At 43.0% G+C, this 25,945-nt stretch overlaps 1 protein-coding gene across 1 annotated transcript in view; it reads right to left on the bottom strand.

Annotated features, from left to right (window-relative positions):
* Positions 1-2,167: 2,167 nt before the first annotated feature.
* Positions 2,168-25,945, bottom strand: part of LOC121542054 (periostin) — a 74,675-nt gene continuing 50,897 nt past the window's right edge. Inside the window, exons 18-24 of the mRNA XM_045208241.1 lie at positions 11,257-11,598; positions 9,753-9,818; positions 8,631-8,711; positions 5,457-5,510; positions 4,319-4,405; positions 3,529-3,567; positions 2,168-3,137 (exon numbers count right to left, since the gene is read on the bottom strand). Of these exons, the coding sequence (XP_045064176.1) occupies positions 3,022-3,137; positions 3,529-3,567; positions 4,319-4,405; positions 5,457-5,510; positions 8,631-8,711; positions 9,753-9,818; positions 11,257-11,598 (785 nt within the window). The 3' untranslated portion in view covers positions 2,168-3,021. The remainder of the gene's footprint in view (positions 3,138-3,528; positions 3,568-4,318; positions 4,406-5,456; positions 5,511-8,630; positions 8,712-9,752; positions 9,819-11,256; positions 11,599-25,945) is intronic.

Raw genomic sequence — 25,945 nt, forward strand, 5'->3', positions numbered from 1 at the left:
CTCTGAATCAGACGAGCCAATCCAAAGTTGGACACACTGGTTATGTTTGAAGTGGCACCCTATTCCCTATCTAGTACCCTACTTTGGACTAAAGCCATATAGTGAATAATGTCATTTCTGACACCCATTGTGTCCATTCCATCTTACTGTCAGGAAAACGGTGTTATTGAAATTCCCCAACGCGATACAGCAGGACATTTATAACTGTTGAAAAAACAACACCTGTCTTTGGGAACAAAACAATACGCACTGTATAATAACACTCTCCCGAGTGGCGCAGTGGTCTAAGGCACTGCATCGCAGTGCTAGCTGTGCCACTAGAGATTCTGGTTTGAATCCAGGCTCTGTCGTAGCTGGCTGCGACCCGGAGACCCATGGGGCGGCGCATAATTGGCCCTGCGTCGTCCAGGGTAGGGGAGGGAATGGCTGGCAGGGATGTAGCTCAGTTGGTCGAGCATGGCGTTTGCAACGCCAGGGTTGTGGGTTCAATTCCCACAGGGGGCCAGAATGAAAAATAAAATAATGTATGCACTCACTAACTGTAAGTCGCTCTGGATAAGAGCGTCTGCTAAATGACTAAAAAATAAAATTCCAAAATGTGTTTTTAGAGTCTGTTTTTGAAGTCAAATTTTTCAGACGAGACTGTATTTTCAAGCCATGCGTGGACAGAATGGCAGCAGCCTTCCATGAACACCACCCACCCAGCACAGGCAGTAGTGTAGGATGTTTATCCAAGCCCTAACAGGAGAGTTTAGATCTGCATGTCAGTCATCAAAGAAATACCTTATTCATTTATTTTCTTCTCTCTCTCTCTGTCTCTCTCTCTCTCTCTCTCTCTCTCTCTCTCTCTCTCTCTCTCTCTCTCTCTCTCTCTCTCTCTCTCACACACACACACACACACACACACACACACACACACACACACACACACACACACACACACACACACACACACACACACACACACACTCACTCACTCACTCACTCACTCACTCACACACACACTAACAGATGTGCTGCAGCTTGGCTTCGAACTACAACAGACTGTCCACTATGACACATGTATCTTGTGAATTTAATTACACCATGCATTAGAAACTAAACAAAATACATTTTGGAAAAACATTACACAGTACAGATGTAGGATCTTAATTTGTCGGGGACTGTTGCAGGATGACTTTTCTGCAATGCAGGAAATGTAAAACCTGTAGTACAAAAATGTCCATTAATTATAATCCACATAATAATTCACATTTGCTGTTGCTGCAGGATTATTTTCCTGCTGTAGCAAATTGGCTCAAATTAAGATCCTACATCTGTATTCAAAAACAAATAAACACATTGAAACGCGTCAACAAAAACACATTTAGCAACAACAATAAAAGCCGCTGAGATACACAAAGCATCTGTCAGTGATGATACAGACATAAAGCATCTGTCAGTGACGATACAGACACAAAGCATCTGTCAGTGATGCAATGGTCTTCATAATGCTTTGATGATCTGCTGCTATTTCTCACAATGTCATCGGCGTCTGAAGTTCTGATTCCGAGGAGACTGATGTCACAATGTTCCAAGCAGATTGATGTCACATGGTTCCAAGACCATGTGGTCCTCTGTAGCTCAATTGGTAGAGCGTGGCACTTGTAATGCCAGGGTAGTGGGCTCAATCCCCGGGACCAACCATACGTGAAAATGTATGCACACATGACTGTAAGTCGCTTTGGCTAAAAGCGTCTGCTAAATGGCATATTATATATTATTATAAGCCCATCCATTTATGAGCTGTGAGTGTGTGAGGAGAACTATAGCTAGGATTCAATCAATTGCACAATGTCAACAAGCACACTGCACTGTCAACAATGTGCCTTTTAAAGTCAATTTCCCTGATGTTCACTAAGATAACACTTATGGTAAATGCTGGGACTAGCCCGTGTCCTCTCTTGTCCCTTAGTCAGATGATTCAAGTGGAGTCACAGAGCTGACAGTAGAGCCCTGTCTTTAGGTTTCCCAAAATTCCCAGGTTTTCTAGAAATCTGCGTTGGAAGATTTCTGGAATCAGGAGGGAATAGGCGGGTGATCTGAATTCTTCCAACCAGGATTTCCAGAAATTATCTTATATGACCAAACATACCGGTAAAAAATATGATGAAAAACCAAGAAGATCTTCACATTCAACTGTAACGTTTATTGAACATTTATTTCCAAAACAACACAGAGGTAAAAAGGTGCGTAGATTGCGTAGGCATTATTGTACAACTTAACATCAACAGTTCTAACAGCGACAAGCCTTGTTAAAAGATCTCAAACAATAACACAAACCAACAAAAACAGGAAATCAGAAAATAGTCGATTCAGATACAGAATTAAACTATCGAAACAGGGATCATTTTTTAAGAAGTAAAAAAACAATAACATTTGGTTGGTTGTTAAGTTTAGATAATGTACAGCATTAGTATTGCTCAGTTCCTATTGGTTGAGATGCATTTGTAATAGTATGCTTAGTTCCTATTGGTTGAGATGCATCTATAATACATAATGCTTCATTCCAATTGGTCAAGATTAATCCATAATACAGAATGCCAGCACCATAATAAAGCATACAAAATGTCTTCCCGATCAAGCCATCATTTAAACTCAACAAAAAACAAACAAACAAATATCATATCCTTTCCATGGTAGAAATATTATTTCAAATGTTCTACCACATCTGCACCACAGTAAAAGTTCATAAAAGTTCTTAAAAGTTAATTTCCTTGCATACATATATTACTTACATGTAGGGTAACTGATTATTTTAGCATCGTTAAAACATATCATGTAGGGTAACTGATTCTCTTAGCATTTTTACAACATATCATGTAGGGTAACTGATTCTCTTAGCATTTTTAAAACATATAATGTAGGAAAAGTGTCGGGAACATAGAAAGTGTTGTTGTTGGGTATCTTGGTGTGTTCCTGGCAGTGCCTCTATTGTGATCTGGAAGGGCTGGTCTGGCTTGGACTGGTCTGGACTGGTCTTTACTGGCTTGAACTGGTCTGGACTGGTCTTAGCTGGTTTGGACGGGTCAGGGCTGGGCGTGAGTTTCGGTTGTTATGGCGTCTCACCAGCCTTGCCTTCCTCCTCCTAACTCCAGCTTTAGAAAAGGAGATGGAGAGACATAGGGAACAAGAGAGAGTGAAGCGAGTGAAGAGAGTAGAGAAAGAGTAGAGAAAGAGAGTAAAAAGGAGTGAAGAGAGGGAGGAAGAAAAGTATAGAAACAGGAAGAAGAGAGGGAGGAAGAAAAGTATAGAAACAGGAAGGAGAGAGGGAGGAAGACAAGTAAAGAAACAGGAAGAAGAGAGGGAGGAAGACAAGTAAAGAAACAGGAAGAAGAGAGGTAGGAAGAAAAGTATAGAAACAGGAAGAAGAGAGTGAAGAGACAGAGAACCAAGATGATATACAGTACGTGGGTATAACAGGGAGGTTATCAGTGTTAACCAACATGTTGTCATTTCACTGATGTGTTGTCATATCTCTTTATTTACCTGGAGATCTTTTGGCCGGGGCACCCCTACTGCCTCCATCTGTAGAGAGAGAGATAACATTTACATTTTAGTCATTTAGCAGACGCTCTTATCCAGAGCGACTTACATGAGCAATTAGGGTTAAGTGCCTCGACAGATTTTTCACCTAGTCGGCTCGGGGATTAGAACCAGCGACCTTTCGGTTACTGGCACCACGCTCTTAACCACTAAGCTACCTGCCGCCCTACAAGCCATTACTCAAACTGTTCCCTACTGCCTCCGTCTGTAGAGAGAGAGAGAGACAAAACAATCCATTACTCAAACTGTCCCCTACTGCCTCCATCTGTAGAGAGAGAGAGAGACAAAACAATCCATTACTCAAACTGTCCCCTACTGCCTCCGTCTGTAGAGAGAGAGAGAGACAAAACAATCCATTACTCAAACTGTCCCCTACTGCCTCCATCTGTAGAGAGAGAGAGAGACAAAACAATCCATTACTCAAACTGTCCCCTACTGCCTCATCTGTAGAGAGAGAGAGAGAGAGAGAGAGAGAGAGAGAGAGAGAGAGAGAGAGATATAACAATACATTACTCAAACTGAAATCATTTAGCCTAAAACCTAATCTATACCTTATGCAAGTACACAATGAAAGAATAACTAATTGTGGTATTGCGTTGTGTGCTTCGGTATAAATTAGGCTTAACGGAGGTGGTTAACAGAGAAGGTTAACAGAGATGAAACGATGCTGAGGTGATGATTAGAAGTTGCCTTGAGGCCAGAAAACTTGATTTATCTCAAGTTAGGTTCTGACCTTGGATTAGTTTGGTGATCCTCTCTGACTCTTGGTCAATCATTTCCGGGTTGCCATGGATGGTGGTGATCTTAGCGAAATCTGGGCCTGCGGAAGGAAACTGGAGCTGTTATACTCAAAATGGCGGATGTATGGATTCCACCGATACCGTTTCATACTGTAGAATTCAGGTTCTTGTACATAAACATACCCTAACCCTGGTCCATATCCTACTGTAGAATACAGACCCCTAACTCTGGTCCTATATCCTACTGTAGAATAAAGACCCCTAGCTCTGGTCCTATATACTACTGTTTTGTGTTTGCAGATCTGAAGGAGTCAGGTTTGTAAGCAAAATGGTGATGAGTCCACCTCACAATCCAACGTGGAACCTTCCGCCATTTTGGTATACACCTGTATCCGACTTTCTTCATATCTGTAAACACTGAAGGGTTAGGGGCTATGTGTTGTCTGTAAACACTGAAGGGTTAGGGGCTATGTGTTGTCTGTAAACACTGAAGGGTTAGGTGCTATGTGTTGTCTGTAAACACTGAAGGGTCAGGGGCTATGTGTTGTCTGTAAACACTGAAGGGTTAGGGGCTATGTGTTGTCTGTAAACACTGAAGGGTTAGGGGCTATGTGTTGTCTGTAAACACTGAAGGGTTAGGGGCTATGTGTTGTTTGTAAACACTGAAGGGTTAGGGGCTATGTGTTGTCTGTAAACACTGAAGGGTCAGGGGCTATGTGTTGTCTGTAAACACTGAAGGGTTAGGGGCTATGTGTTGTCTGTAAACACTGGAGGGTTAGGGGCTATGTGTTGTCTGTAAACACTGAAGGGTTAGGGGGCTATGTGTTGTCTGTAAACACTGAAGGGTTAGGGGCTATGTGTTGTCTGTAAACACTGAAGGGTTAGGGGCTATGTGTTGTCTGTAAACACTGAAGGGTTAGGGGCTATGTGTTGTCTGTAAACACTGAAGGGTTAGGGGCTATGTGTTGTCTGTAAACACTGAAGGGTTAGGGGCTATGTGTTGTCTGTAAACACTGAAGGGTTAGGGGCTATGTGTTGTCTCCGGGCAGAGCAGGAACTACCAAGCATTAATAAGAAGAGATGATAGACATACGAGGTAGACATAAGAGAGTTAATTTAAGGTGGCCCTACCCTCAATGACCTGAGGCTCGATGAACTTGGTGACTGTTGTGTATCCGGTTGCACCTTAAGAGCAGCAGTGGAGAAGGGTGGAGGGGTGTTGAAATCATGTAATGACTTAAAAACATGTACTGACAGACAGACAGATACAGTACACACACCTGGCTCTGTCTCCTACTCCACCACCGCTAACACACACACACACACACACATACACACACACACACACACACACACACACACACATAGCACCCTTACAGAATTGTGCTAATCCATTCACAATTCACACCAGGCACCATAACCCATCAGAGCAGAAATTATACAGGCATATAGATAGACAGACAGACAGACAGACAGACAGACAGAAAGACAGACAGACAGACAGACAGACAGACAGACAGACAGACAGACAGACAGACAGACAGAAAAAACATACCCACAAACCACCATGTTTCACATTACATTTTACATTTTACATTTTGGTCATTTAGCAGACGCTCTTATCCAGAGTGACTTACAGTTAGTGAGTGCGTACATTTTTCATACATTAGTATCTGGTCTCGCTCAAACTAATGTATAAAACAGAATATGGACTACAACATAATATGTATTTTAAAATGTGGCTCTGAGAAATGAATCGTTTCATGTCTTTTGGGCCAGTACCATGTCTGCCTAGACTTGTGGTATGTCCCAAATGAGACCACATTCCCAATGGGTCCTGGTCAAAAGTAGTGCACTATGTAGGAAATAGGGTGCTATTTAGGACGCAACCATTGGTCTGGACTGTAACCAGATAAATACTTGCAGCCTACACAACTAGACAGGAGTTGTGATGGAGTAGTGTATGGAGGTTGGAGTAGTGTATGGAGGATGGAGTAGTGCATGGAGGTTGGAGTATTGTATGGAGGTTGGAGTAGTGTATGGAGGTTGGAACAGTGTATGGAGGATGGAGTAGTGTATGGAGGATGGAGTAGTGTATGGAGGTTGGAGTAGTGAATGGAGGTTGGAGTAGTGTATGGAGGTTGGAGTAGTGTATGGAGGTTGGAGTAGTGTATGGAGGTTGGAGTAGTGTATGGAGGTTGGAGTAGTGTATGGAGGATGGAGTAGTGAATGGAGGTTGGAGTAGTGAATGGAGGTTGGAGTAGTGTATGGAGGTTGGAGTAGTGTATGGAGGTTGGAGTAGTGTATGGAGGATGGAGTAGTGAATGGAGGTTGGAGTAGTGTATGGAGGTTGGAGTAGTGAATGGAGGTTGGAGTAGTGTATGGAGGATTGGAGTAGTGAATGGAGGTTGGAGTAGTGTATGGAGGTTGGAGTAGTGAATGGAGGATGGAGTAGTGAATGGAGGTTGGAGTAGTGTATGGAGGTTGGAGTAGTGAATGGAGGTTGGAGTAGTGTATGGAGGTTGGAGTAGTGTATGGAGGTTGGAGTAGTTTATGGAGGTTGGAGTAGTGTATGGAGGTTGGAGTAGTGTATGGAGGTTGGAGTAGTTTATGGAGGTTGGAGTAGTGTATGGAGGTTGGAGTAGTGTACGGAGGTTGGAGTAGTGTATGGAGGTTGGAGTAGTGTATGGAGGATGGAGTAGTGTATGGAGGTTGGAGTAGTGTATGGAGGTTGGAGTAGTTTATGGAGGTTGAAGTAGTGTATGGAGGTTGGAGTAGTGTATGGAGGTTGGAGTATTGTATGGAGGTTGGAACAGTGTATGGAGGTTGGAACAGTGTATGGAGGTTGGAGTAGTGTATGGAGGTTGGAGTAGTGTATGGAGGTTGGAGTAGTGTATGGAGGTTGGAACAGTGTATGGAGGTTGGAGTAGTGTATGGAGGTTGGAGTAGTGTATGAAGATTGGAACAGTGTATGGATGTTGGAGTAGTGTATGGAGGTTGGAGTAGTGTATGGAGGATGGAGTAGTTTATGGAGGATGGAGTAGTGTATGGAGGTTGGAGTAGTGTATGGAGGTTGTCCAATGCATTATCTAAAATGTGGCCTATGAATACAGAGAGCTGTGTGTTAGGGATGTCAGTGTACCCAATCATTACTAAGATTGCATCTCAGATGGCACCCTATTCCCAATATAAAAGTTTAATAAATTATTATTTTTATTATATTCCCTATAAAGTGCACTACTTTTGACCAGATCTATGGGCCCTGGTCAAAAGTAGTGCACTTTATAGGGAATCTGGTGCCCTTTGGGACGCCCCCTATATGTTGTTATAAATGATGTCTTCTGATTCACTGCCACCACTATAGTGGTCAGCCAGCATCACAGCGGTAAGATTACTAATGCCATTAAAACTGTCTCGTCTATCTATAATGGTTGTTTTACCAATTAGAAATGGGCTCGTGAATATTTAGACATTCACATGTATAGATGATTGGCAGGGCCACAATTTCAGTCAGAGAATATTGCACAGACAAAAAAAACAATATTACAATAAAAAACAACAGGGTAGGACAGGCAAACAATTGCCTTAGTGAGACTGTTTTTTGACAGATACACCCCAGCATACAATGTTATTGATTCAAATTTTAGCTCCATCTAGCTTCAGAAGTAAAATACATTTCTGGAAGATAGACTAGATCTCAATAACAGGGTTTTAATGGACACTATTCCTTTGTGAATAAGTCTTCTGCTCTTAGCTACAGAGAGCAGGGGTGAATCTGCCGTTATACAGTGCAATTAGCCCTGAAACCTCCAGGTGATTGACACATGCAGGTCCACTCACAGCCAAGACACAGTGCAGAGAATACCATTCATCTTTCTCTTCACTTTGGATTGGGTTTATTGCTTTGTTTTCTGGGTTTAGGATCCCATACCAACTTATATCTGATTAGTCAAATAGTGTTATATATCATAATATAAAATTCAATTGTAGGTGTATGAATGTTATTAGCTGCACTTTGGAGCATTTTGAAGTCAAGAATAATAGCCTTTAATTCCGAAACTTTAATCTTCATAAAACAATGTGTCCCTAAATAATTTTGCCAGGCTAAATATTCACAATCCTCAAAAAGAAAAGTTGCCACAAGGGAACTGTATCAGTTTTCATATTATGGGATGCTTGTTACAAAGAGGGGCGGTAGGAGACACAGCCCTGTTGGTTGCCCGGGGCAACGGATGATGTATACATGCGGTTGTCATGCCACCCATCAGTCAATTGTTTGTTTGTTTACGTCTCCGACAGACTAACCTCCCTCTATGAGTTTCTTGATCTCCTCCTCCTGGAGAATATGAACCTCACTCTCCAGAAACTTCTTTACCTTAGACACTTCTAATCATGGGACCCAAACATCGCAAAGTCATCATACATCCTGCAGTTGTGGTTGCTGGTTAGACAATTACGTTGCGCCACAGTATTGGCAGAACAATCGCCACAACATGGGTGCAACACAGAGCTCTATCGTCTGCTAGCGATAATTTGTCACATAAACCTGGAACCGCAAATGTAGTACAACACTGTGACTTCCATCGGGATGTTGGTTGTCAATCGCAACACGTCATCTCTTTACATGAAGTGCTAAGCAGGAAGGAATGGTTAGATTATGAACTGTGTGTCAGATTCTTCCAACACATACCTTTCTTCTAGTAACAAGAAAACATTGTTGATTGATTGAAAATAGCCCAACGTCAAGTAAAAACATTAGGCTTTGGGAACAGAAGCACCTTCAACAGTTTCCAAAAGCATTTTGGAAACGCACCAATGTTAAACCGCTCCACAGCATTTGAACATAGTACATACTCAGCGTGATGGATTGCATGAACATGCCACGTACAACATGCCTAGGTCATGTATGTAAGATTCATGACCAACTGAGATGAACATGTTCAACAGCTATGTGGGCAATAACAGGCATGTTTTCCATCGATATAGGAAACAACCTTTTCTCGCATTGATATTGTTAATTTACACACATTAATATCAATATATTATTATCATACATTGACGTCTATATAATGTTATCACATATTGATGTCTATAAGGTATATTGTAAAAAAAAAAACATCCGTATATATATATATATATACATTTAAATATTTTACATTTTAGTCATTTAGCAGAGGCTCTTATCCAGAGCGACTTACAGTTAGTGCATTCATCTTAAGACAGCTAGGTGGGACAACCACGTATCACAGACACAGTAAGTACATTTTTCCTCAATAAAGTATCTATCATCAGTCAGAGCTAGTAGGGGGAAGTCAAGTGTTAGTTCATGAAAGACTTTCTTTATATAAAGAAATATAAATACATGGATATAAATATATAACACATTACATCCATTATTGAAGTATGAAATATTACATCTTTACTGACCTTCTTCCATAATCCTCTTAATGTCTCCGTCAGTCTCCAGCCCTCCATCTGAGGAACCACTGTGAGCTATGGGGAGGAGAGAGTGAGAGAGAGAGAGAGAGAGAGAGAGAGAGAGAGAGAGAGAGAGAGAGAGAGAGAGAGAGAGAGAGAGAGAGAGAGAGAGAGAGAGAGAGAGATAGCAACAGAGAGAGAGATATTCAATCAAATCATGAGCAAAACAAAAAAAAGAGAATTACTTGACACATTGGAAAGAATTAACAAAAAAACAAAACTAGAATGCTATTTGGCTCTAAACAGAGAGTACACCGTGTGCAGAATACCTGACCACTGTGACTGACCCAAACGTAAGGAAAGCTTTGACTATGTACAGACTCAGTGAGCATAGCCTTGCTATTGAGAAAGGCCACCATAGGCAGACCTGGCTCTCAAGAGAAGACAGGCTATGTGCACACTGCCCACAAAATGAGGTGGAAACTGAGCTGCACTTCCTAACCTCCTGCCAAATGTATGACCATATTTGAGACACATCTTTCCTTCAGATTACACAGATCCACAAAGACTTAGAAAACAAACCCAGTTCTGATATCTACTGGGTGAAATACCACAGTGTGCAATCACACCAGTGAGATTTGTGACTTGTTGCCACAAGAAAAGGGCAACCAGTGAAGAACAAACACCATTGTAAATACAACTTATATTTATGTTTATTTATTTTCCCATTTGTACTTTAACTATTTGCACATTGTTACAACACTGTATATATTTATAATATGACATTTTAAATGTCTTTATTATTTTGGAACTTCTGAATGTAATGTTCACTGTTAAGATTTATTGTTTATTTCACTTTTGTTTATTATCTACTTCACCTGCTTTGGCAATGTTAACATATGTTTCCCATGCCAATAAAGCCCTTAAATTGAATTGAATTGAAATTGAGAGAGAGAGAGAGAGAGAGAGAGAGAGAGAGAGAGAGACAGAGAGAGAGAGAGAGAGAGAGAGAGAGAGAGAGAGAGAGAGAGAGAGAGAGAGAGAGAGAGAGAGAGAGAGACAGAGAGAGAGACAGAGACAGAGCAGAGACAGAGACAGAGAGAGAGAGAGAGAGAGAGAGAGCAGAGACAGATACAGAGAGAGAGAGAGAGAGAGAGAGAGAGAGAGAGAGAGAGAGAGAGAGAGAGAGAGACATAGAGAGAGAGAGAGAGAGAGAGAGAGAGACAGAGAGAACAGAGACAGAGACAGAGAGACAGAGACAGAGAGAGGGAGAGAGAGAGAGAGAGAGAGAGAGAGAGAGAGAGAGAGAGAGAGAGAGAGAGAGAGAGAGAGAGAGAGAGAGAGAGAGAGAGAGAGAGGTGAACTATTTTCGACAGCAATGTTACCAATACATGGAAACCAAACCAAACCTGTTACTCTGACCTACCTAATAATGATACACCAGCCCAAGACCCAAGCAAGCTGTGACTCACCAGTAGCTCCCCATCCACCAATGGTTAATAATGGAACTTACTCTCTATAACTCTGGTGACCTTTGTGATGGAAGGCTGTGCTTTGATGACCCTGGTAACCTTGGTTATGCTTGGTTCTCCCTCGATCACCCTCGTCACTGTAGTGAATGTGGGCTCACCCTCGACAACCACCTTGGTTACAGTGGGTTCCGTTTCGATGACCCTTGTCACCTTGGTGAAGGTTGGCTCGCCCTCAACGACTCTTGTAACCTTGGTGATAGTGGGTTCGCCCTCGATGACCCTGGTTACCTTGGTGATAGTGGGTTCGCCCTCGATGACCCTTGTTACCTTGGTGACTGTTGGCTCTCCTTTAATCACTCTGGTCACTTTTGTGATTTCAGGCACTGGAGAGAAAGAAAGTGAACATTAAAAATAAATCCTCTGCGTCTGCGGGTATATCATCCCAGAAATGATGTTTTCCGTTAACTTTTGATGCATTGGAAATGTGAGAAATTTTTTGATTAAAAACCAACCATTTATGAATACATGAGGTTGATAGAGAACAGCATCTGGCTAAGTGAAACCCTACTATTAACCATGGCAACACATTAGAACCCTTATATTCTCTCCATTCCAAAACCCCTCAAACCCCTCACTGTTACTAATATTAGACCACAGTCAGCTGTGGGCTACCATATTTCTGCTGTGAAACGGCACTACAGCATTTCTCATCCCTGTGTGGATATTCAGTGCTGGGTAACACTTTATTTTGAAATAACTATCTACTAACCCTAACCCTGGCCCTAACCCTAACCTTAACTCTTATCCTAACCCTAAACTTAACCCTAACCCTGGCCCTAACCCTAACCTTAACTCTTATCCTAACCCTAAACTTAACCCTAGCCCTAACCCTAGCCCTAACCCTAACCTTAACTCTTATCCTAACCCTAAACTTAACCCTAACCCTAGCCCTAACCCTAACCTTAACTCTTATCCTAACCCTAAACTTAACCCTAACCCTAGCCCTAACCCTAACCTTAACTCTTATCCTAACCCTAAACTTAACCCTAACCCTGGCCCTAACCCTAACCTTAACTCTTATCCTAACCCTAAACTTAACCCTAACCCTGGCCCTAACCCTAACCTTAACTCTTATCCTAACCCTAAACTTAACCCTAAGCCTAGCCCTAACCCTAACCTTAACTCTTATCCTAACCCTAAACTTAACCCTAACCCTGGCCCTACCCTAACCTTAACTCTTATCCTAACCCCTAAACTTAACCCTAACCCTAGCCCTAACCCTAACCTTAACTCTTATCCTAACCCTAAACTTAACCCTAACCCTAGCCCTAACCCTAACCTTAACTCTTATCTTAACCCTAAACTTAACCCTAACCCTAGCCCTAACCCTAACCTTAACTCTTATCCTAACCCTAAACTTAACTCTAACCCTGGCCCTAACCCTAACCTTAACTCTTATCCTAACCCTAACCTTAACCCTAACCCTGGCCCTAACCCTAACCTTAACTCTTATCCTAACCTTAACCTTAACCCTAACCCTAGCCCTAACCCTAACCTTAACTCTTATCCTAACCTTAACCCTAGCCCTAACCCTAGCCCTAACCCTAACCTTAACTCTTATCCTAACCTTAAACTTAACACTAACCCTGGCCCTAACCCTAGCCCTAACCCTAACCCTAACCTTAACCCTAACCCTAGCCCTAACCCTAACCTTAACTCTTATCCTAACCCTAAACTTAGCCTTAACCCTGGCCCTAACCCTAACCTTAACTCTTGTCCTAACCCTAAACTTAACCCTAACCCTGGCCCTAACCATTACCCTAACAGAACTGCCAACTCTCATGCGTTGGCTGTGAGACACACACATTTGACCCTCTTCTCACGCTCTCATAGAACACCTCTTAAATCTCAGGCATTGAAAAGTACTCCTTTTATTTTTCTAATTAGTCACACATTGGCTGTGAGACACAGCACGTTAACTTTTCATCTGTGCTCCAAATCGTTATGAATTCGAAGCGGCTGCGCCTGCAATTTAACATCACGAGCGGAACCTCTATCATTGTCCTGTCTTGCCACAGCAATTTGAGCCGCGGCACATTGAAGCATATGATTGGTCTAGTTATTTAAGGGATCAAGGGGATTGGATGCATGTTTTAAAGAAACGCACCTCAAGATTAGAGTGGAGCTAAATGGAGTGAGAACGTTCCTGACTGAGTCTAGGAAACTGTACAAAGAGCAACAAAAGGAGGTTGCTGTTACTAGCGCCACTGATGCAGCATCTATAATAAAGCGTGCTGCAGCATCTATAATAAAGGGACCCAGTGCTGCAGCATCTATAATAAAGGGACCCAGTGCTGCAGCATCTATAATAAAGGGACCCAGTGCTGTAGCATCTATAATAAAGGGACCCAGTGCTGCAGCATCTATAATAAAGGGACCCAGTGCTGTAGCATCTATAATAAAGGGACCCAGTGCTGCAGCATCTATAATAAAGGGACCCAGTTCTGCAGCATCTATAACAAAGGGACCTAGTGCTGCAGCATCTATAACAAAGGAACCCAGTGCTGCAGCATCTATAATAAAGGGACCCAGTTCTGCAGCATCTATAATAAAGGGACCCAGTTCTGCAGCATCTATAATAAAGGGACCTAGTGCTGCAGCATCTATAATAAAGGGACCCAGTGCTGCAGCATCTATAATAAAGGGACCTAGTGCTGCAGCATCTATAACAAAGGAACCCTAACCCTAACCCTAACCCTAACCCTAACCCTAACCCTTAACTCTTATCCTAACCCTAAACTTAACCCTAACCCTGGCCCTAACCCTAACCTTAACTCTTATCCTAACCCTAAACTTAACCCTAACCCTAACCCTAGCCCTAACCCTAACCTTAACTCTTATCCTAACCCTAAACTTAACCCTAACCCTAGCCCTAACCCTAACCTTAACTCTTATCCTAACACTAAACTTAACCCTAACCCTGGCCCTAACCCTAACCTTAACTCTTATCCTAACCCTAAACTTAACCCTAAGCCTAGCCCTAACCCTAACCTTAACTCTTATCCTAACCCTAAACTTAACCCTAACCCTGGCCCTAACCCTAACCTTAACTCTTATCCTAACCCTAAACTTAACCCTAACCCTGGCCCTAACCCTAACCTTAACTCTTATCCTAACCCTAAACTTAAACCTAACCCTAGCCCTAACCCTAACCTTAACTCTTATCCTAACCCTAAACTTAACCCTAACCCTAGCCCTAACCCTAACCTTAACTCTTATCCTAACCCTAAACTTAACCCTAACCCTAGCCCTAACCCTAACCTTAACTCTTATCCTAACCCTAAACTTAACCCTAACCCTAGCCCTAACCCTAACCTTAACTCTTATCTTAACCCTAAACTTAACCCTAACCCTAGCCCTAACCCTAACCTTAACTCTTATCCTAACCCTAAACTTAACTCTAACCCTGGCCCTAACCCTAACCTTAACTCTTATCCTAACCCTAACCTTAACCCTAACCCTGGCCCTAACCCTAACCTTAACTCTTATCCTAACCTTAACCTTAACCCCTAACCCTAGCCCTAACCCTAACCTTAACTCTTATCCTAACCCTAACCCTAGCCCTAACCCTAGCCCTAACCCTAACCTTAACTCTTATCCTAACCTTAAACTTAACACTAACCCTGGCCCTAACCCTAGCCCTAACCCTAACCCTAACCTTAACCCTAACCCTAGCCCTAACCCTAACCTTAACTCTTATCCTAACCCTAAACTTAGCCTTAACCCTGGCCCCTAACCCTAACCTTAACTCTTGTCCTAACCCTAAACTTAACCCTAACCCTGGCCCTAACCATTACCCTAACAGAACTGCCAACTCTCATGCGTTGGCTGTGAGACACACACATTTGACCCTCTTCTCACGCTCTCATAGAACACCTCTTAAATCTCAGGCATTGAAAAGTACTCCTTTTATTTTTCTAATTAGTCACACATTGGCTGTGAGACACAGCACGTTAACTTTTCATCTGTGCTCCAAATCGTTATGAATTCGAAGCGGCTGCGCCTGCAATTTAACATCACGAGCAGAACCTCTATCATTGTCCTGTCTTGCCACAGCAATTTGAGCCGCGGCACATTGAAGCATATGATTGGTCTAGTTATTTAAGGGATCAAGGGGATTGGATGCATGTTTTAAAGAAACGCACCTCAAGATTAGAGTGGAGCTAAATGGAGTGAGAACGTTCCTGACTGAGTCTAGGAAACTGTACAAAGAGCAACAAAAGGAGGTTGCTGTTACTAGCGCCACTGATGCAGCATCTATAATAAAGCGTGCTGCAGCATCTATAATAAAGGGACCCAGTGCTGCAGCATCTATAATAAAGGGACCCAGTGCTGCAGCATCTATAATAAAGGGACCCAGTGCTGTAGCATCTATAATAAAGGGACCCAGTGCTGCAGCATCTATAATAAAGGGACCCAGTGCTGTAGCATCTATAATAAAGGGACCCAGTGCTGCAGCATCTATAATAAAGGGACCCAGTTCTGCAGCATCTATAACAAAGGGACCTAGTGCTGCAGCATCTATAACAAAGGAACCCAGTGCTGCAGCATCTATAATAAAGGGACCCAGTTCTGCAGCATCTATAATAAAGGGACCCAGTTCTGCAGCATCTATAATAAAGGGACCTAGTGCTGCAGCATCTATAATAAAGGGACCCAGTGCTGCAGCATCTATAATAAAGGGACCTAGTGCTGCAGCATCTATAACAAAGGAACCCTAACCCTAACCCTAACCCTAACCCTAACCCTTAACTCTTATCCTAACCCTAAACTTAACCCTAACCCTGGCCCTAACCCTAACCTTAACTCTTATCCTAACCCTAAACTTAACCCTAACCCTAACCCTAGCCCTAACTCCTAACCTTAACTCTTATCCTAACCCTAAACTTAACCCTAACCTAGCCCTAACCCTAACCTTAACTCTTATCCTAACACTAAACTTAACCTCCTAACCCTGGCTCCTAACCCTAACCTTAACTCTTATCCTAACCCTAAACTTAACCCTAACCCTGGCCCTAACCCTAACCTTAACTCTTATCCTAACCCTAAACTTAACCTAACCCTGGCCCTAACCCTAACCTTAACTCTTATCCTAACCCTAAACTTAACCCTAACCCTAGCCCTAACCCTAACCTTAACTCTTATCCTAACCCTAAACTTAACCCTAACCCTAGCCCTAACCCTAACCTTAGCTCTTATCCTAACCCTAAACTTAACCCTAGCCTAGCCCTAACCCTAACCTTAACTCTTATCCTAACCTAAACTTACCCTAACCCTAGCCCTACCCTAACCTTAACTCTTATCCTAACCCTACTTAACCCTAACCCATCTGGCCTAACCTAACCTTAACTCTTATCCTAACCTTAACCTTAACCCTAACCCTAGCCCTAACCCTAACCTTAACTCTTATCCTAACCCTAAACTTAACCCCAACCCTAGCCCTAACCCTAACCTTAACTCTTATCCTAACCCTAAACAACCCTAACCCTAGCCCTAACCCTAACCTTAACTCTTATCCTAGCCTAACCCTAACCCTAACCCTAACCCTAACCCTTAACTCTTATCCTAAACCCTAAACTTAACCCTAACCCTGGCCCTAACCCTAACCTTAACTCTTATCCTAACCCTAAACTTAACCCTAACACTAACCCTAGCCCTAACCCTAACCTTAACTCTTATCCTAACCCTAAACTTAACCCTAACCCTGGCCCTAACCCTAACCTTAACTCTTATCCTAACCCTGAACTTAACCCTAACCCTAACCCTGGCCCTAACCCTAACCTTAACTCTTATCCTAACCTTAACCTTAACCCTAACCCTAGCCCTAACCCTAACCTTAACTCTTATCCTAACCTTAACCCTAGCCCTAACCCTAGCCCTAACCCTAACCTTAACTCTTATCCTAACCTTAAACTTAACACTAACCCTGGCCCTAACCCTAGCCCTAACCCCTAACCCTAACCTTAACCCTAACCCTAGCCCTAACCCTAACCTTAACTCTTATCCTAACCCTAAACTTAGCCTTAACCCTGGCCCTAACCCTAACCTTAACTCTTGTCCTAACCCTAAACTTAACCCCTAACCCTGGCCCTAACCATTACCCTAACAGAACTGCCAACTCTCATGCGTTGGCTGTGAGACACACACATTTGACCCTCTTCTCACGCTCTCATAGAACACCTCTTAAATCTCAGGCATTGAAAAGTACTCCTTTTATTTTTCTAATTAGTCACACATTGGCTGTGAGACACAGCACGATAACTTTTCATCTGTGCTCCAAATCGTTATGAATTCGAAGCGGCTGCGCCTGCAATTTAACATCACGAGCGGAACCTCTATCATTGTCCTGTCTTGCCACAGCAATTTGAGCCGCGGCACATTGAAGCATATGATTGGTCTAGTTATTTAAGGGATCAAGGGGATTGGATGCATGTTTTAAAGAAAGCGCACCTCAAGATTAGAGTGGAGCTAAATGGAGTGAGAACGTTCTGACTGAGTCTAGGAAACTGTACAAAGAGCAACAAAAGGAGGTTGCTGTTACTAGCGCCACTGATGCAGCATCTATAATAAAGCGTGCTGCAGCATCTATAATAAAGGGACCCAGTGCTGCAGCATCTATAATATAGGGACCCAGTGCTGCAGCATCTATAATAAAGGGATCCAGTGCTGTAGCATCTATAATAAAGGGACCCAGTGCTGCAGCATCTATAATAAAGGGACCCAGTGCTGTAGCATCTATAATAAAGGGACCCAGTGCTGCAGCATCTATAATAAAGGGACCCAGTTCTGCAGCATCTATAACAAAGGGACCTAGTGCTGCAGCATCTATAACAAAGGAACCCAGTGCTGCAGCATCTATAATAAAGGGACCCAGTTCTGCAGCATCTATAATAAAGGGACCCAGTTCTGCAGCATCTATAATAAAGGGACCTAGTGCTGCAGCATCTATAATAAAGGGACCCAGTGCTGCAGCATCTATAATAAAGGGACCTAGTGCTGCAGCATCTATAACAAAGGAACCCTAACCCTAACCCTAACCCTAACCCTAACCCTTAACTCTTATCCTAACCCTAAACATAACCCTAACCCTGGCCCTAACCCTAACCTTAACTCTTATCCTAACCCTAAACTTAACCCTAACCCTAACCCTAGCCCTAACCCTAACCTTAACTCTTATCCTAACCCTAAACTTAACACTAACCCTAGCCCTAACCCTAACCTTAACTCTTATCCTAACACTAAACTTAACCCTAACCCTGGCCCTAACCCTAACCTTAACTCTTATCCTAACCCTAAACTTAACCCTAACCCTGGCCCTAACCCTAACCTTAACTCTTATCCTAACCCTAAACTGCGAACCCTAACTCCTGGCTCTAACCCTAACCTTAACTCTTATCCTAACCCTAAACTTAACCCCAACCCTAGCCCTAACCCTAACCTTAACTCTTATCCTAACCCTAAACTTAACCCTAACCCTAGCCCTAACCCTAACCTTAACTCTTATCCTAACCCCAAACTTAACCCTAACCCTAGCCCTAACCCTAACCTTAACTCTTATCCTAACCCTAAACTTAACCCTAACCCTAGCCCTAACCCTAACCTTAACTCTTATCCTAACCCTAACCTTAACCCTAACCCTGGCCCTAACCCTAACCTTAACTCTTATCCTAACCTTAACCTTAACCCTAACCCTAGCCCTAACCCTAACCTTAACTCTTATCCTAACCCTAAACTTAACCCTAACCCTAGCCCTAACCCTAACCTTAACTCTTATCCTAACCCTAAACTTAACCCTAACCCTAGCCCTAACCCTAACCTTAACTCTTATCCTAACCCTAACCCTAACCCTAACCCTAACCCTAACCCTAACCCTTAACTCTTATCCTAACCCTAAACTTAACCCTAACCCTGGCCCTAACCCTAACCTTAACTCTTATCCTAACCCTAAACTTAACCCTAACCCTAACCCTAGCCCTAACCCTAACCTTAACTCTTATCCTAACCCTAGAACTTAACCCTAACCCTAGCCCTAACCCTAACCTTAACTCTTATCCTAACACTAAACTTAACCCTAACCCTGGCCCTAACCCTAACCTTAACTCTTATCCTAACCCTAAACTTAACCCTAACCCTGGCCCTAACCCTAACCTTAACTCTTATCCTAACCCTAAACTTAACCCCTAACCCTGGCCCTAACCCTAACCTTAACTCTTATCCTAACCCTAAACTTAACCCTAACCCTAGCCCTAACCCTAACCTTAACTCTTATCCTAACCCTAAACTTAACCCTAACCCTAGCCCTAACCCTAACCTTAACTCTTATCCTAACCCTAAACTTAACCCTAACCCTAGCCCTAACCCTAACCTTAACTCTTATCCTAACCCTAAACTTAACCCTAAACCTAGCCCTAACCCTAACCTTAACTCTTATCCTAACCCTAAACTTAACCCTAACCCTAGCCCTAACCCTAACCTTAACTCTTATCCTAACCCTAACCTTAACTCCTAACCCTGGCCTAACCTAACCTTAACTCTTATCCTAACCTTAACCTTAACCCTAAACCCTAGCCCTAACCCTAACCTGTAACTCTTATCCTAACCCTAAACTTAACCCTAACCCTAGCCCTAACCCTAACCTTAACTCTTATCCTAACCTTAACCTCTAGCCTAACCCCTAGCCCTAACCCTAACCCTAACCTTAACTCTTATCCTAACCTTAAACTTAACCCTAACCCTGGCCCTAACCCTAGCCCTAACCCTAACCCTAACCTTAACCCTAACCCTAGCCCTAACCTTAACTCTTATCCTAACCCTAAACTTAACCCTAACCCTAACCCTAGCCCTAACCCTAACCTTAACTCTTATCCTAACCCTAAACTTAACCCTAACCCTAGCCCTAACCCTAACCTTAACTCTTATCCTAACACTAAACTTAACCCTAACCCTGGCCCTAACCCTAACCTTAACTCTTATCCTAACCCTAAACTTAACCCTAACCCTGGCCCTAACCCTAACCTTAACTCTTATCCTAACCTTAAACTTAACCCTAACCCTGGCCCTAACCCTAACCTTAACTCTTATCCTAACCCTAAACTTAACCCTAACCCTAGCCCTAACCCTAACCTTAACTCTTATCCTAACCTTAACCCTAGCCCTAACCCTAGCCCTAACCCTAACCCTAACCTTAACTCTTATCCTAACCTTAAACTTAACCCTAACCCTGGCCCTAACCCTAGCCCTAACCCTAACCCTAACCTTAACCCTAACCCTAGCCCTAACCTTAACTCTTATCCTAACCCTAAACTTAGCCTTAACCCTGGCCCTAACCCTAACCTTAACTCTTATCCTAACCCTAAACTTAACCCTAACCCTGGCCCTAACCATTACCCTAACAGAACTGCCAACTCTCATGCGTTGGCTGTGAGACACACACATTTGACCCTCTTCTCACGCTCTCATAGAACACCTCTTAAATCTCAGGCATTGAAAAGTACTCCTTTTATTTTTCTAATTAGTCACACATTGGCTGTGAGACACAGCGCGTTAACTTTTCATCTGTGCTCCAAATCGTTATGAATTCGAAGCGGCTGCGCCTGCAATTTAACATCACGAGCGGAACCTCTATCATTGTCCTGTCTTGCCACAGCAATTTGAGCCGCGGCACATTGAAGCATATGATTGGTCTAGTTATTTAAGGGATCAAGGGGATTGGATGCATGTTTTAAAGAAACGCACCTCAAGATTAGAGTGGAGCTAAATGGAGTGAGAACGTTCCTGACTGAGTCTAGGAAACTGTACAAAGAGCAACAAAAGGAGGTTGCTGTTACTAGCGCCACTGATGCAGCATCTATAATCAAAGGAGCTGCAGCATCTATAATAAAGGGACCCAGTGCAGCAGCATCTATAATAAAGGGACCAAGTGCTGCAGCATCTATAATAAAGGGACCCAGTGCTGTAGCATCTATAATAAAGGGACCCAGTGCTGCAGCATCTATAATAAAGGGACACAGTGCTGTAGCATCTATAATAAAGGGACCCAGTTCTGCAGCATCTATAATAAAGGGACCCAGTGCTGCAGCATCGATAATAAAGGGACCCAGAGCTGCATCATCTATAATAAAGGGACCCAGTGCTGTAGCATCTATAATAAAGGGACCCAGTGCTGCAGCATCTATAATAAAGGGACCCAGTTCTGCAGCATCTATAACAAAGGGACCTAGTGCTGCAGCATCTATAACAAAGGAACCCAGTGCTGCAGCATCTATAATAAAGGGACCCAGTTCTGCAGCATCTATAATAAAGGGACCCAGTTCTGCAGCATCTATAATAAAGGGACCTAGTGCTGCAGCATCTATAATAAAGGGACCCAGTGCTGCAGCATCTATAATAAAGGGACCTAGTGCTGCAGCATCTATAACAAAGGAACCCTAACCCTAACCCTAACCCTAACCCTTAACTCTTATCCTAACCCTAAACTTAACCCTAACCCTGGCCCTAACCCTAACCTTAACTCTTATCCTAACCCTAAACTTAACCCTAACCCTAACCCTAGCCCTAACCCTAACCTTAACTCTTATCCTAACCCTAAACTTAACCCTAACCCTAGCCCTAACCCTAACCTTAACTCTTGTCCTAACACTAAACTTAACCCTAACCTGGCCCTAACCCTAACCTTAACTCTTATCCTAACCCTAAACTTAACCCTAACCCTGGCCTTAACCCTAACCTTAACTCTTATCCTAACCCTAAACTTAACCCTAACCCTGGCCCTAACCCTAACCTTAACTCTTATCCTAACCCTAAACCCTAACCCTAACCCTAACCCTAACCCTAACCTTAACTCTTATCCTAACCCTAAACTTAACCCTAACCCTAGCCCTAACCCTAACCTTAACTCTTATCCTAACCCTAAACTTAACCCTAACCCTAGCCCTAACCCTAACCTTAACTCTTATCCTAACCCTAAACTTAACCCTAACCCTAGCCCTAACCCTAACCTTAACTCTTATCCTAACCCTAAACTTAACCCTAACCCTAGCCTAACCCTAACCTTAACTCTTATCCTAACCCTAACCTTAACCCTAACCCTGGCCTAACCTTAACTCTTATCCTAACCTTAACCTTAACCCTAACCCTAGCCCTAACCCTAACCTTAACTCTTATCCTAACCTAAACTTAACCCTAACCCTAGCCCCTAACCCTAACCTTAACTCTTATCCTAACCTTAACCCTAGCCCTAACCCTAGCCCTAACCCTAACCCTAACCTTAACTCTTATCCTAACCTTAAACTTAACCCTAACCCTGGCCCTAACCCTAGCCCTAACCCTAACCCTTAACTCTTATCCTAACCCTAAACTTAACCCTAACCCTGGCCCTAACCCTAACCTTAACTCTTATCCTAACCCTAAACTTAACCCTAACCCTGGCCCTAACCCTAACCTTAACTCTTATCCTAACCCTAAACTTAACCCTAACCCTAACCCTAGCCCTAACCCTAACCTTAACTCTTATCCTAACCCTAAACTTAACCCTAACCCTAGCCCTAACCTAACCTTAACTCTTATCCTAACACTAAACTTAACCTAACCCTGGCCCTAACCCTAACCTTAACTCTTATCCTAACCCTAAACTTAACCCTAACCCTGGCCCTAACCCTAACCTTAACTCTTATCCTAACCCTAAACTTAACCCTAACCCTGGCCCTAACCCTAACCTTAACTCTTATCCTAACCCTAAACTTAACCCTAACCCTAGCCCTAACCCTAACCTTAACTCTTATCCTAACCCTAAACTTAACCCTAACCCTAGCCCTAACCCTAACCTTAACTCTTATCCTAACCCTAAACTTAACCCTAACCTTAGCCCTAACCCTAACCTTAACTCTTATCCTAACCCTAAACTTAACCCTAACCCTAGCCCTAACCCTAACCTTAACTCTTATCCTAACCCTAAACTTAACCCTAACCCTGGCCCTAACCCTAACCTTAACTCTTATCCTAACCTAAACTTAACCCTAACTCCAACCCTAGCCCCTAACCCTAACCTTAACTCTTATCCTAACCCTAAACTTAACCTAACCCTAGCCCCTAACCCTAACCTTAACTCTTATCCTAACACTAAACTTAACCCTAACCCTAACCCTAACCCTAACCCTTAACTCTTATCCTAACCCTAAACTTAACCCTAACCCTGGCCCTAACCCTAACCTTAACTCTTATCCTAACCCTAAACTTAACCCTAACCCTAACCCTAGCCCTAACCCTAACCTTAACTCTTATCCTAACCCTAAACTTAACCCTAACCCTAGCCCTAACCCTAACCTTAACTCTTATCCTAACACTAAACTTAACCCTAACCCTGGCCCTAACCCTAACCTTAACTCTTATCCTAACCCTAAACTTAACCCTAACCCTGGCCCTAACCCTAACCTTAACTCTTATCCTAACCCTAAACTTAACCCTAACCCTGGCCCTAACCCTAACCTTAACTCTTATCCTAACCCTAAACTTAACCCTAACCCTAGCCCTAACCCTAACCTTAACTCTTATCCTAACCCTAAACTTAACCCTAACCCTAGCCCTAACCCTAACCTTAACTCTTATCCTAACCCTAAACTTAACCCTAACCTTAGCCCTACCCTAACCTTAACTCTTATCCTAACCCTAAACTTAACCCTAACCCTAGCCCTAACCCTAACCTTAACTCTTATCCTAACCCTAAACTTAACCCTAACCCTAGCCCTAACCCTAACCTTAACTCTTATCCTAACCCTAACCTTAACCCTAACCCTGGCCCTAACCCTAACCTTAACTCTTATCCTAACCTTAACCTTAACCCTAACCCTAGCCCTAACCCTAACCTTAACTCTTATCCTAACCCTAAACTTAACCCTAACCCTAGCCCTAACCCTAACCTTAACTCTTATCCTAACCTTAACCCTAGCCCTAACCCTAGCCCTAACCCTAACCCTAACCTTAACTCTTATCCTAACCTTAAACTTAACCCTAACCCTGGCCCTAACCCTAGCCCTAACCCTAACCCTAACTTTAACCCTAACCCTAACCCTAGCCCTAACCTTAACTCTTATCCTAACCCTAAACTTAGCCTTAACCCTGGCCCTAACCCTAACCTTAACTCTTATCCTAACCCTAAACTTAACCCTAACCCTGGCCCTAACCATTACCCTAACAGAACTGCCAACTCTCATGCGTTGGCTGTGAGACACACACATTTGACCCTCTTCTCACGCTCTCATAGAACACCTCTTAAATCTCAGGCATTGAAAAGTACTCCTTTTATTTTTCTAATTAGTCACACATTGGCTGTGAGACACAGCGCGTTAACTTTTCATCTGTGCTCCAAATCGTTATGAATTCGAAGCGGCTGCGCCTGCAATTTAACATCACGAGCGGAACCTCTATCATTGTCCTGTCTTGCCACAGCAATTTGAGCCGCGGCACATTGAAGCATATGATTGGTCTAGTTATTTAAGGGATCAAGGGGATTGGATGCATGTTTTAAAGAAACGCACCTCAAGATTAGAGTGGAGCTAAATGGAGTGAGAACGTTCCTGACTGAGTCTAGGAAACTGTACAAAGAGCAACAAAAGGAGGTTGCTGTTACTAGCGCCACTGATGCAGCATCTATAATCAAAGGAGCTGCAGCATCTATAATAAAGGGACCCAGTGCAGCAGCATCTATAATAAAGGGACCCAGTGCTGCAGCATCTATAATAAAGGGACCCAGTGCTGTAGCATCTATAATAAAGGGACCCAGTGCTGCAGCATCTATAATAAAGGGACACAGTGCTGTAGCATCTATAATAAAGGGACCCAGTTCTGCAGCATCTATAATAAAGGGACCCAGTGCTGCAGCATCGATAATAAAGGGACCCAGAGCTGCATCATCTATAATAAAGGGACCCAGTGCTGCAGCATCTATAATAAAGGAACTCAGTGCTGTAGCATCTATAATAAAGCGAGCTGCAGCATCTATAATAAAGGGACACAGTGCTGCAGCATCTATAAGAAAGGGACCTAGTGCTGCAGCATCTATAATAAAGGGACCCAGTGCTGCAGCATCTATAATAAAGGGACCCAGAGCTGCAGCATATATAATAAAGGGAGCTGCAGCATCTATAATAAAGGGACCCAGTGCAGCAGCATCTATAATAAAGGGACCCAGTTCTGCAGCATCTATAATAAAGGGACCTAGTGCTGCAGCATCTATAATAAAGGGACCCAGTTCTGCAGCATCTATAATAAAGGGACCCAGTGCAGCAGCATCTATAATAAAGGGAACCAGTTCTGCAGCATCTATAATAAAGGGACCTAGTGCTGCAGCATCTATAATAAAGGGACCCAGTTTTGCAGCATCTATAATAAAGGAACCCAGTGCTGCAGCATCTATAATAAAGGGACCTAGTGCTGCAGCATCTATAATAAAGGGACACAGTGCTGCAGCATCTATAATAAAGGGACCTAGTGCTGCAGCATCTATAATAAAGGGACCCAGTGCTGCAGCATCTATAATAAAGGGACCCAAAGCTGCAGCATATATAATAAAGGGAGCTGCAGCATCTATAATAAAGGGACCCAGTGCAGCAGCATCTATAATAAAGGACCCAGTTCTGCAGCATCTATAATAAAGGGACCTAGTGCTGCAGCATC

The sequence above is a fragment of the Coregonus clupeaformis genome, chromosome 27 (genome assembly GCF_020615455.1).
Source record: "Coregonus clupeaformis isolate EN_2021a chromosome 27, ASM2061545v1, whole genome shotgun sequence".
Taxonomy (NCBI): domain Eukaryota; kingdom Metazoa; phylum Chordata; class Actinopteri; order Salmoniformes; family Salmonidae; genus Coregonus; species Coregonus clupeaformis.